This window comes from Ailuropoda melanoleuca, chromosome 9, assembly GCF_002007445.2.
Source record: "Ailuropoda melanoleuca isolate Jingjing chromosome 9, ASM200744v2, whole genome shotgun sequence".
Lineage (NCBI taxonomy): Eukaryota > Metazoa > Chordata > Mammalia > Carnivora > Ursidae > Ailuropoda > Ailuropoda melanoleuca.
In genome coordinates, this window is record NC_048226.1 from 50796010 (window position 1) to 50809009 (window position 13000).

General features: G+C 40.3%; 1 protein-coding gene across 1 annotated transcript in view; it reads left to right on the forward strand.

The window, feature by feature from the left end:
* The first annotated feature begins 302 nt into the window (after positions 1-302).
* The window catches only part of STMN2 (stathmin 2), a 49822-nt gene continuing 37124 nt past the window's right edge, over positions 303-13000 (forward strand). The window contains exon 1 of the mRNA XM_011235550.3: positions 303-532. Within this exon, the coding sequence (XP_011233852.1) occupies positions 514-532 (19 nt within the window). The 5' untranslated portion in view covers positions 303-513. The remainder of the gene's footprint in view (positions 533-13000) is intronic.

Genomic DNA, 13000 nt, shown 5'->3' on the forward strand with positions numbered 1-13000 from the left:
CAATAGTCAGCATGTTGTGAAGACTTCTCAAAGCTCTAAATCCCTTTCCCTTTTTATGTCTATTTGTGTGATAAAACATGTGTGAACAAAGTCAATCCTTCTGGCTCCCAGGTAGACACAGCCCAGTTCTTCCCTCCTAGGAGGCTTCTGGGCTAAGGCTCCACTCTACTTGGACTGTACTATCAGGCCCCCAAAACGGGGGGGAGCTGCCAGGGAAAGGCTGATTTCCATTTCAAACTGCATTCTGGTACTTTATACTCCAGCACCATTGGCCGATCAATATTTAATGCTTGGAGATTCTGACTCTGCGGGAGTCATGTCAGGGGACCTTGGGAGCCAATCTGCTTGAGCTTCTGAGTGATAATTATTCATGGGCTCCTGCCTCTTGCTCTTTCTCTCGCACGGTCCCACTCTGCAGACTCAGTGCCTTATTCAGTCTTCTCTCTCGCTCTCTCCGCTGCTGTAGCTGGACCCTTCGCCTTCGCCACCGCTCAGCATCTGCACATCCCTACAATGGCTAAAACAGCAATGGGTAAGGCATCGCGCCTCGTTCTCCCTCGTCTCGACCTGGTGCCCACCTCTCACCTCTCTTAGAGCTTTGAAGGCATTCGGAAATATTTTATAAAGAAAAAGACGTTAATGGTAAAACAGGAACCAGGAAGGATGGAGGCAGTTCTGGGGGTTTGGGAAGGGCAAAGAGGGGGTCCCTGGAAATCTAAAACTAAAATTTTCTTTTGAAAGGTAGAAGCAGGTAAGTTGCCCTCCCACGGGAAGAGAATTTGTTGTTTCCATGTTTAAAATTAGGGCTCAATTGTGGGGGGAGGGAGCTACCTTTACTGTTTGCCTTAAACGGGGTTAAGGGACATTTTGGAAAGTGCTTTGTAACATCCTTTATTTCTTCTCTAGTTAAAAAAAGAAAATGGGGAAGAGGAGAGGGAGGTGGCGGAAAGGGAAAAGAAAAATGCGAAGTCAAATCGGTCCCTTCTAGGTTGTTTGAAAGATGGGTGGAGACGGGGGGGGGTGGAGAACCGGGCAAATTTTTGGTATTGTCTCGTCGGAAAAACCGCTAGTCCTGGGGCGCGGTGCGGGGAGGGCAGGGCGGGGGATGGGGTGCTACGCTCCTTTGTTTTAGGGAAAGGGAGGGGAAGGAGCGAGGAAGTCGGGGAGGGCATGGAGGGCGCGGGTGGGCAGCTGCAGGGGCGGGGAAGCGCGCGGTGGGGAGGGGTGGAGGGACAGCGGTTTCGCAGGCGCTAGGGTGGGGTTTCTTTGTGTGAGGACTAGCTGTCCCAGGGGGAGGCACCTGCAGCGCTGGGCGCACAATGCGGACGGCCCCACCCTGTGTGAAGCCGCGCCGGCGCTCTCACTCCTCCCCCCTGCCGGGTGCCGCAGCTTCATCCGAAAGAGGGCCGGGTGGGGAGCGCAGCGCGACACCCAGGAGCCCAGCCCTGGGGAGGGGGAAGACAGCAGCGCCACCGCCACGCCCCGCGTTTGTCACTCCTGACTCCGACTGGGCTTCCGAATGAGACCTGACCACTGCCCCTGCCTTCCCCACCCTGGCCTCATTGTTCTGTTTTACGGAGAGGAGGGAAAAAGTGGGTTAACATTTTTCTTTTCAAAACCACATTGCATAGGGTGACTAGACTTTGACGCGGATAAAGGCTTCTTTGAGCTCATTGATCGTTTTGGGTAAAAGCTTCGGGAACCTAGATAAGTGTGGATATAATAATACGGATACAAAAGAGGCCAACTTCTTAAATTAAGCCACGTGAAATACCCGTCTTCTAGGTTAAACAGGGCCAAATAATGGCAATTTTCATAGGCTCAACCTATATATCAGGGAAACAGTTGAGACGCAGAGATCCCCAGCCGGTTGTGCGCCTCTAAGCGCCCCATGGTTCCAGCGCTCGGTGGCCCCCGGGGTGGACAGGCAGGGAGGGGCCCGAGGTCTGGTGACTGCTGGAAGCACCCCTCCCCCGGGACCGGGTGCGGGATGCGGAGAAGGGAAAAAGGGATGGACAGGTCTCGCCCCGCACAGCTCCGCCCTGCCCCACCCTTTCCGCTGTGCTGGGAAGACCTCGGGCTCCGAGGCTTGGTGAAGAAACGGAGTTGGAGAGGGGCAGCTGAACGGTCTGCAGTCCTAGAGCCCCCTTTTTTCAGCCCCGCAGTCCAGACCAGACACCCCCTCTCTATGCGCAGACACCCGATGTTGCTTGAGTCCTGGCGCCGAGCCCTTCCCAGCCAAGAGGGTGTCTCTGCAGAAAAACTGGCTGGAGCCCCGCCCGGCCATACAAAGGCTCGGCCCCACCCCAGCCGGCGGCAAGACCGCAGAGGTGACCCCTTCCCAGGCGTACGGAGAGGATTTTTCTCTTCTCGCCCTCCCACAGCCCGGGAGTTCAGGCTACTTTCCCCCAGCCGAAACCCTCGGCCCAAGAGGGGTTCTCTATCACTTCCCGGGACGTAGACCCTTTGGATAGTCTCTCTAGAAGGGACCCTCGCTCATCCAGCAAGGCGCGGCTCGGCCCCACCCATCCCATCTGCAGCCGGGACCAGTCAGCCGCTGGCCGGGTGGGGGCGCTCTTGGCGAGCCGGCTCGTGGAGCGCTGCCAGCCCTGCAGAGCCCAGCGCCGCGCCCTGTGCTCCCCTCCCCCGAGCTGGGCGCTCGCCCCCGCGGGTGCAGCCCAGGAGACGGGTTTCTGCGCAGTGTCCTGAGCTACCCCCGCTTCCCACAGTTTGCGAGTCACCTGCAAGTCCAGAAAGGTTCTCAGAATGAGGGATGGGGGCGATCTCGCTCTGCGTTCTGCACCCCCACCGAGAGGTTTCTGCAGCAGGAGGGCGGCTACAAACATCATTATCAGTATTATTTCAAATCATTACTATTATTAATATTATTATTATTACTTCATGACTCAATGGCCTTAGTTGTTCAAAAGGTTTGAATGATTGAATTTGATTAAGGATTATTAACCCTTGTTGCACGCACTTTTCTTCCTTCCGCTCTTCCTTTCCTTCTCTCCCACCCCTTAGAAAAAGAATTTTTTGTCCTGTTGTTCATTTTACATTATAAAGCGAATGTATTTTCAATTCCTGTCTGGATTACATATGTTCTTGTGGGTCGGATATTATGTGCAGGTGCTTACTAAGGGTAAGGTTTACGTGCCAGAGATTGCTGGAAAATTCTCCGCAGATAATTGTTTGTGACTGCAATGGGTAAAATTATACATATATAATTGAGATGTTACGATCTTCACTGTGTATTCCATAAGGTCATATCTATCAATCAATATATATAGGTAATGCACAAATTTTTAACTGTTTCTTTTCTTTTCTTTTCTTTTTTTTTGAAACTGTTCTTCCAATTGCTGATTCTTAATACAGTCTCAATTCTGCACAGAAACCTGGATCGTGAAATGGTAGTCACCATCCCATTAATAAAAATCCCACCCAAAATATAACAAAAGCAAGGGTCCTTTCTGCCATGAGTAAGCTGTATTTGCAAATCATGAACAGAAGTACAACCTCTGCAATACTAAAATAATGGATTTTGTGATCGTTTCAGTTGCACAGCATAATCAATTAATCACCAGGGCGGGTGCTTTTTCCTGATTCATTAAACAATTATTCAGCATGATTGTACTAGGGGCAGATAGTATTCCCCATTATCTACTCTAATGAAGTGGGCACCTTCTAAATGGATATATAAATAACCGGAAGTGGAAAAATGAGGATTTGGTCAGGATTGCAAGATCAAACTGAAAGAAAAATAGCAGTAGCTTATCAATTAATTATATATATGGTTAATACCAGCTGAGTAAGCTGAGCCCGCAATAAGCATTATGGGACCCAGTGTAGCCCTATACAAATAGCTAATATGACGGTATAAATTAATATACCTGGTGGTGTTTGTCTACACATGTTAAAATTCTCTGAAAATATATTTTAAGGTAATAAATAACTAAGAGTGAATGGTTTTTAACATTAAGGTCTGGAATTTTTTTCAGTCACAATTCTCAATGGTTTTGTGAATCGACCTACAGATTTGTAGTAAATTATTCTATGCTAAGGGGGAGGGGAGTATTTTTGTTAGAACAATTGCCTCTGCTCTTAGTCTTTAACATTTTTAGCAGGATTTTATTTGTTGCACTAAAAACACTTTTACTTACTTTGGGGATTTTTTTAATTATTAATGGATGGATGGTGGAATAAGCATTAGGTCATTTGGCCAAATTTGGGGATTTTAAAAATTATTAATGGATAGATGGTGGAAGAAGCATTCGGTCATTTGGCCCAGTATGTCTCCCATCAAATACCTTGTTCTCTGTGACGAAAAGGCTGCAAGAGGCTACATGTTGCTCAAATTACAGAGTGCCTGTCAGTCCTTTCAGAGTGGATAAAGCCAATTCACACGATAAAATAGTTTTCCACCCTGCAATGTAAGATCACATTAGTTACTTAATTCTGTGAATATCTAGTCATTGCTATCATCCAGAATTTCAAGTTCAATCTGTACAGTTAAAAATGAAATGGGAGATGAATTGATCACATATTTAATTGAGCATTTTTGTCATTAATGAATCCAAACCATCTTCAGGAAAAGTTCTGATTTATCAATCACCACTGTTTTTTTACTCTAACTGAACAGGACTGACTCTATGCCCCTTTCATCTCAGGAGCTCCTTGCTCACAAGGTGGCTCCCTGCTCTGGGTGTGGCCACTCCCAAGCTGCTGAAACCTCCTTCCAGCTCAAACCAATTTCCTATTTGTTTCTTGGAGAAACACACACTATTCTGTTGTCACAGCATCTGTGACCTTATATGAAAAATGCAAGAAATTTGCCACATAAGAAGAAAATACCAAATTAGCTGATGACCTAGATGTTTCCAGAACTGAGGCTGGTTCTCTTTCCTAGTTCTCTCAACGGGAAAACCGTGGAGTCCACATTAGCTTTCACCCCACTAGAGGGCAATCTAGTTCTCTAAAGCAGTAGGTGACTGATTTTTTTTTTTTAACTCAGTTTTAACTACTACCTATTTAATAAAATCTTTTTTAAAAAAAAATCTGGAACATTCAACTGTTTATTCAATAAATTAATGCCATACTTTACCCTACTGGATGAAAAGGGTTTGTGCACCTTTTCAAGGAGACCAATAAAATGAATGGAAATGGGTGTTAACCCTGGTTAGTCATTCTCTTATGACTTTACTTTCCAGTTTTATTACATTGCTATTATAATATCATTTATGTTACTTTTGGAAGTTTGTAGTGGATGAATGGTAGAAAATGATCAGGAGTAATAGTAAAATTATTTAGGAACAGAATGTGTTAATGTTTAAATAAAGGAATAAATTAAACAAAAACATTGTTTACTTATTCGTTTATTTAAAATGTGCTCAAGATGTTGGGGACACGCCCGAATGTCAGAGCCCCCCTTCAGGGAGTTTGCAGGCTAGCAGTTAAAACGTAGATACAAAGTGATACTGAGAAGGGTGTACCAAAACCAAGCATAAACTAATTTTTAGGATCATTAAAAGTAGATTTTTTTCCCATGTTTGCATTGGCAGGGACTTTTTTTTCTCTTGTGTTTCATGTAACTATAATCCATCTGTAAAATAATAGTTTCATATGACTGTGCTCCTCAAACTTTAACGTGCATATGAATTACCTGTGGTTTTCATTAAAATGCAAATTCTGATACAGTAGGTCAGGTTGAGGCCAGACATTGTGCATTCCTAACAAACTCCCAGATGATGCTGATTCTAACAACCGAACATGTCAGTTTTAGAAACAGAGAATTGTGATAGATGTGTTCCTCCCATAATAAGCTTTGGTATTAGGTCTTAATATTTTCAAATGCATGGCAATCTTTACAAAATATTTCACTTCCCCCTTCATACTCTTAGGGATTTTATTCCTCTGGGAGTTATGTGTTCTCTGCCATAACTCTCTCTTAATTGGATTTTTAAAAATATATTCATATTGTAGGACTCAGCAGAAGACCTTCAAAGAAATGTGAAGAGTGAGGATTTGGCTGTGTGTGTGTGTGTGTGTCTGTCTGTCTGTCTAAGAAAAAATGAATATGGCTTGTGGCACAGTCGAGAAAGATGATACACTAGCTTACTGTTATTTACAAAACAATGTGCAGAACAAAGAGTTTGACTCACAACCTTTTAGTTATGGGATAATTGAAAATTTGCCTAATTCCATTTGTCATATAGCTAATCCCATTTGCCATATAGATAATTCACTACAAATACTCCACATACTGTAGAAACTAAAACAGATTAAACAGCACTAAAATTGCCTTTCAACATAGCCCATACTTGTTACTTTCCAAATTACTCTAACAGAGAATTTCTTCCACATGAGAAAATTATTAATAATTTATTGAGTATGGCTGCATAATTGAAAACAGAGTATGTATGTGTTTTCTCCTTATTTAAGCCAATAAAGGACCTCCATTATTCCATACTAACTTTTTAAGAAAGTCAACTGAAAGGAAAAAAAACTAGTCTTCAGAGAATAGCACCAAAAATCCCATATGTCAGTCCTCCCATTCAGTGGGGTGCATTACCACATTTCTGGAAATGTATCCTCCAAAATTATGCTACACATAAAATATCTCAAAATAGAAATATAACATTTCCCAAATAGGGCACTAAAAACATAGTCCCAAATAACACTGGTCCCAGAGTTGTAGGATATACTATTATGCAACGTGAAGTTGGATTAAACCTCAAGGTTATCCATTCTTTTGTTGATGTTCTTGTTGTTGTTCTTGTTGTTGTTGTCAACCAACAGTTTTCCTCTGCCACTATTCTCTTTCAAGATTCATTTTTCTGGCATAGACATAAATTTTAGAGCATCTATAAGAAATGATTTTTACTGATTGACTTAGTCCTTATAGAGCATCTATAACATGTCAGTAAGCACTTTACACATATTAGTTACATTAATCATCCAATAATCCTAAATAGTAAGCACTTTTACAGATGAGAAAACTGAGGCACAGAGGGGCAAAGTGACTTTTACCCAAGGTCACACAGTTAGATACAGAACTCGAGCCCAGGCCACCTGGTTCCAGAATCGGTCCCTTTAACCAGTACGGGCTACTCTTACGAATGCTCCATGTGGGAGGTGTTCCCACCATGGAGGCCAAACCTGTGAGACTGCCATTTTGTCTAACAAGCCTGAGATGGTCTTTATCCTTTTTTAGCACAGACTCATTTTAACGGGGAGATACCTTCAAACTGATGACTACTTTTAATTGCTAACCTGGGACTTATTAGAATAAGTGCCATGATTTAAGCTTTGAGGGAACAAGAACTATGAGACCTTGGGGGTTGTAATGTATGGAACACACGACTGTCTGAAGGCTCAGCTAAGAGAGAAGCAGGGACTTCTGATATGGATACACCATGATGACCAGTTCTGGAAAGAAAAATCTTGACTTGATATAATCAATGTCATCATGGCTATCACATTTTAAAATAGACCTTTACCTCCCTCTGTAGACACTAGATATTTAACTTTAATATTTTGTTTTATGAAATAAATCTAGAACTAAAAGAGATATACCACCCAGGCATCCACATTTAATATAATCATTAGATATTACTTCAAGACTCTTCCTGTTATTACCTCAAAAGCAAGCAGGCAAGAGGAAGGCTCTGAATCCCTTGTGAAACATTTTTAATTATTTTTTAATAAAGGAATCAGGTCCTGTCATTTGTCAAGGAGACATCTGCAGTAGTAAAACCTGTGTTTATATAACCCATTTTTATTAGCCATGATTAAAGATAACATTTTGTGTACATTTGTTCTCACAAAACACTTTTATGTGAATATAAAGGTTAATTAATGCATTTCGGCAATGATTTTGCTAGTCATGTGGAAAAATAGCTTCTCTAGGAATTGCACTTAAGAGAAGCAGCCATACATTATACTACAAAGCCGTAATAAAAATTTTGAGATTTTTCTCATTTGTAATTTTGTCAACCTCCAGATTAAAATATTTAATACTTGGAAAAATTACAAAATTCAAAAAATTTGACCAGAAGTAGATAATGACAGTTTTTGTATAGTACATTAAAAATAACATTGCCTGGCACTGATTTTTTTTTTTTTAAGCAAAATCGTAAAGCAACGCCTGTGTGAGTGCTTATTTAGCAGTTATTCTTTTGGAATAATTGTACTTTTGATGTCAGAGTTTGTACACCATCCACAAGACAAGTAATTAGTGTAAGAACACATCATCAGAATATCAATCTGCCCATCTTTCAACCTTTCAAGTTGCCGGTCTTTATATCAGGAGAAAAAGAAATGGATGGACTTCATCTAAACCTAGTTTCACAAATACTTGTACAAGAGAACATTTTAAACTTTAATTTTTTGTTAGCACTCTACTCCACTTCCAGAAAGTCACTTCCAGACTCTCACGGGAAGGGGCACCCACCTCGTCAGGCAGTTGAGCTGATACTAGACTTATCGCCCCCTTCCTTGGAACCTTGCTATGGAACATATTGCCCTTATGACTGCAAAGTTCTTTGTCATTGCCACCCAACACTAATATCTCTTGTTGTAAGTCTTGCAGCTTTATCTGATAAGTGCCAGTTAGCATCCTTCTATTATCATCATTCAAACACATGAAAAAGGACCAGAGTCAATTCTAGTCTTTTGATGCATAGATTAGATGATCCAAGACTCCCATCACTTTAAAGTCTTTTCATTCTACTTCAGACTTATCTTTTCCTTTTATATTAAAAAAAGAGAGCAGACAAACATAGAAGATTGAAAAATGTAAAAGGTTCAAAAGAAAAGTTAGATAGCATGATCTATCTATATTGACCTTGTAGTTCTTCGAAAATATTTACTTCCCCTATCCTTTTTAATCTTCATATAGTCTCTATGAAATGGGCATAGTATACATGTTGCTGTGTTTAAAATGAGTCAGTTTAAGCTCAGAGAATTTACTAAGTCAAGTTCATATGTGGTAAGCTTCAGGGCCAGGGCCAGAACATATGTCTAATAAAGATATGTGTGATATATATATATATATAGATATATATATACATATATAGATATATATATACACATACATATGTATCTATATATATCACACATATATATAATACATATTATGTATTAGATATACATTCTATATGATTATAATGGTATAATATATATATATAATATATATATGTAATAAAGAATAAAACTAATAAAGTTTAGCACTTACGCCTGTAAGTCCCGTAAGCAAATATGCACACATGAGGGAAGTCACACACTAAACATATTTGCCTTTAGTTCAAAGTCATTAGTAATTAATGGCAAGACTTACCAAAGTAAAGTAGATTCAAGCACCAATTCTCTTCTGAAGCTTATGCTAAGTATCAAAAGAATATAAATATGATTTTCTTGCTTGGGGAATTTAGTCTTTTGTAGAAGAGAAGACTCTTTACAAAAAAGTTGAATACCAATAGTAATAACTTATAACCATAACTGGAAGTCTCCACCATTTTAAAAACTTTATGATACTGCCCCACAATATGACGAGACAGTACAAATGTTCTACAAAGAACACCAGTTAGAAGTACCAGGATCCCCCCGGAGGATACAAACTTGAAATATCTCAGTGGTCTCCTCTATCAACCAATCCAGCCAGGGACTCCCTTAGTTAACACATTTCTCAACCTTTACTGAGCAGCAGCAGCATGCAGATATCACTCCCAGAGGCTCTGATTCCCATTCCGTGGGCCTGAGGTGAGTCTCCTTCATTTACATTTCTAACAAGCTTCTGGGGGATGCTGACACTGCTGGTCCAGAACCACACTTTGATTAAACCAAATGCTGGTGACCAGTGGCGTACCTGGAACAGTGTGGGGAGCAGCATAGCCCTCTAGCGTGATTTCCCTCCTCCGACCAGCTCTGCAACTCTGGACTAAGTCCTAACAGTTCCGCCCCACTCCACTTGTGGCCCAGCCCATGCTGCATTGCTAGAAGAGCCCAGGAGCAGGATTCTGAAGCCCTGAGCTCTAGTCTTGACTCTCTCAGCTAATCAGCCTTTGTCAGGTCCCTTTTTCTCTCTATGCCTCTATTGTAGCATCTGTAAAATGGCAAGATAATATCTTGTCTGTTTCAGAGGGTTCTTTTCAGAACCAATGGAACAAATGTGAAAGTGATTAGTATCTGCCAATACTATATAAATGCAACCCGTAGCATTATGTGTCATTAGATAGAATGTCTGGATATTTTACCCATGCAGATCCACATTTAGAGTGAATAACAAGGGTACAGAAGCTGAATCATTTGTTTTAAAATAAATAAATAAATAAATAAATAAATAAATAAATAAATAAATAAATCAACATTTCCTAAACAATAAATTGAAATAAAATGTTGAGTGAATTGCTTGGGCAACAGTATCTGATATTTTTGAAGGGTTTGTGCTTAGGTCCCACCCAAGATTCTTCTTTAAATTCTTCTTAAATGAATGCTGGCCCAGAAGAAGCAACTAACTCATCCAAAGTTTAATCTCTTGCAGTCAGTCCACACTCATTTTTTCCCCAACTCAACCTTCTTTAAGGGAAGGGTGGTGAATAATGGGCCAAGATGGCAGCCATCAAGCTAAGAGAATTGCTGGGCTAAGCGGGGGTGCCCCTGCAAAGAGAAATAGAAAATATGAGAGGGTTGAAAAGGAAAAGGTAAAACTCTGTACAAATTGTTCTGCTGGTTCCATGTTTGCCCCTTGCCAGCAACACCTTGACATTCTCTACCCTCTGAGCACGCCCCATCGAGCAACAGTGCAATCCCACCTTAGACAAAGCAACCCAAGCCCAAATGTTCATGTGTGCTGAAAGCTTGGCTTAAAAAGCTGCCTCCAAATTTAAAAACAAAAGGGAAAATCTTCGTATAGTAAGAAACAGCAACTTGTCATGGAACTCAAAAGAAAGCAAAATGCTATGAAAATTAAAAACAGTACTATAAATCCCCCCTGCCCCATCACTCACTATCAGATAATCCTTGAGCAAATGATCATTTCTATACCATAATTTTCTCAATTATGAAATGGGGAAAATAATGCCACCTAAATCACATAGTTGTTATGAGGCTTAATTAAACAATTGAACGTTAAGCACTTGTAATAAAAAAACTTAATTTCCTTCAAAGACCCCCTAAATAGATGATGAAAGCACTAAACAAAAGTAATCATTTAAAATAAACATCTAAATTCTTGTGATTTGTGAATTTCCACATGTAGTAATAAATCTACTAGAAACTACTTAGAATTTAAGAAATGATCACTATTCGATTCCTTATGATAGAGGGAGAGCTGATATTATATTTATGATGCAGCGGCCAATCTAGTATATCTCCAAGACAAATCCACTCTGGGCAGTGCCAACATTGCAAGCACATTTTTCTCGCATTTGTTTCTCATTTCATTTTTCACAGTCATATTTCGTATCTCATCCTACTTCAAATAAATATTAAAACTTCAATAAAATTGACTGTTCACATCTGCCTTGTAAGGCTAATCTACATAAAATGTCACATTCAGTGGAAATAATTAAGAAAAATAAAGATGTCAAAGTCTACACTGAGTTCTTTTAAAGAGCAGGAGTGGGGGGCACCTGGGTGGCTTAGTGGGTTAAGTCTCTAACTTCTTATTTCCGCTCAGCTCATGATCTCTGAGTTGTGAGACCTGCATGAGCTCCTTGGCAGGAGCTAATGCACTGGGCATGGAGCCTGTTGGGAATCTTTCTCTCCCTCTCTCTTAAAGAAAGAAAAAAAAAAAGGCAGAAAGAGGTGGATTATATGATGTAACACACACACACCACACACAGAGTCTCTCCTTACAATCTTATTAACCCATCAGTTTCATCTGAACTCCACAGCACTTGGCTATTGCGACATCCCTCCCCCCTGCTTCCTCGATCCCCTCCCTACCTGGCAATCTCCTGCTGTCCTCCTTCCATTTCCAACGCCCTTTCTCCAGTTAGATCTTTTCTTTCAGAGATAACCCCAGGTATCTTCTTACCTGCATCAATTTAGCCTTCTTCTCCAACCTTTAGTAGAAGAGCACAACAAAGACACTGAAGCCAAACGGTACCAATGTAATAGTCCTTAGAGGACTGTGGTGGGAAAGGGCTAAGGATGCGTAGTTTCATATTATCCCTCAGTCATTCATGACAGTAACACCTTTTCAATCAATAGTGTTTCAGATACCAGTCAATGTAAATCTGGAAGATGTTAGCAGAATGTAATCGTTAGAATAATAAAGATATCCTGAGAAATCAAATTAGCATTCATCTGGGGTCCGACTTTAAAAAAGCTTAAAGGAGGATAACTGACTACCAATATAGAAGAGCATTTTAAATATTTTGCTTCCAAAATTTCATGTAAATGTATATGGTACATAAACTAGGAATTATATTTATGACATAACTGCCGACATATTAATAGAATTATGTGCTTACGTTTACAAGTGTTTTATAGGCCTTTTTCAAATTAGATACAGTTGGTTATAACAATCTCCATGTAAAAATACTCAATATTTTTTCATATTTAAAAGCCATAAAATACAGGTAATGATAGACTACTTTCTCATAAACATAAAATAATGACAAAGGAGGAGCTTTATATGAAAGCATTAAAACCATGTAAATCCTCACAAGTTCATGATACCTTGCACCTGGTAGGAAAGATAGCTTTAAGGAACATGTAGACATTGCCTCACTTAAAAAAAAATCTAGCAGGGTTCTGAAATACCTAGCCAAACACAAAGTAGAGAGAAAAGAGCTGTTATCTCCCTATCAACCTAAAACTTGGCTTAAAAAAAAAAAAAGTTTAGCAATAGAAAAAATAAAAGAAAATGAAACTCAGTATTTAGGATGAAAATTTCTTTTCTAAGTTCAGGGCTAACATGGAAGAAATTGAATTAAGTAGCTTTGAAAGAATTGGATTTCACCCACTGAAATTTTTCTTAAAATGAAATCTTAAAATA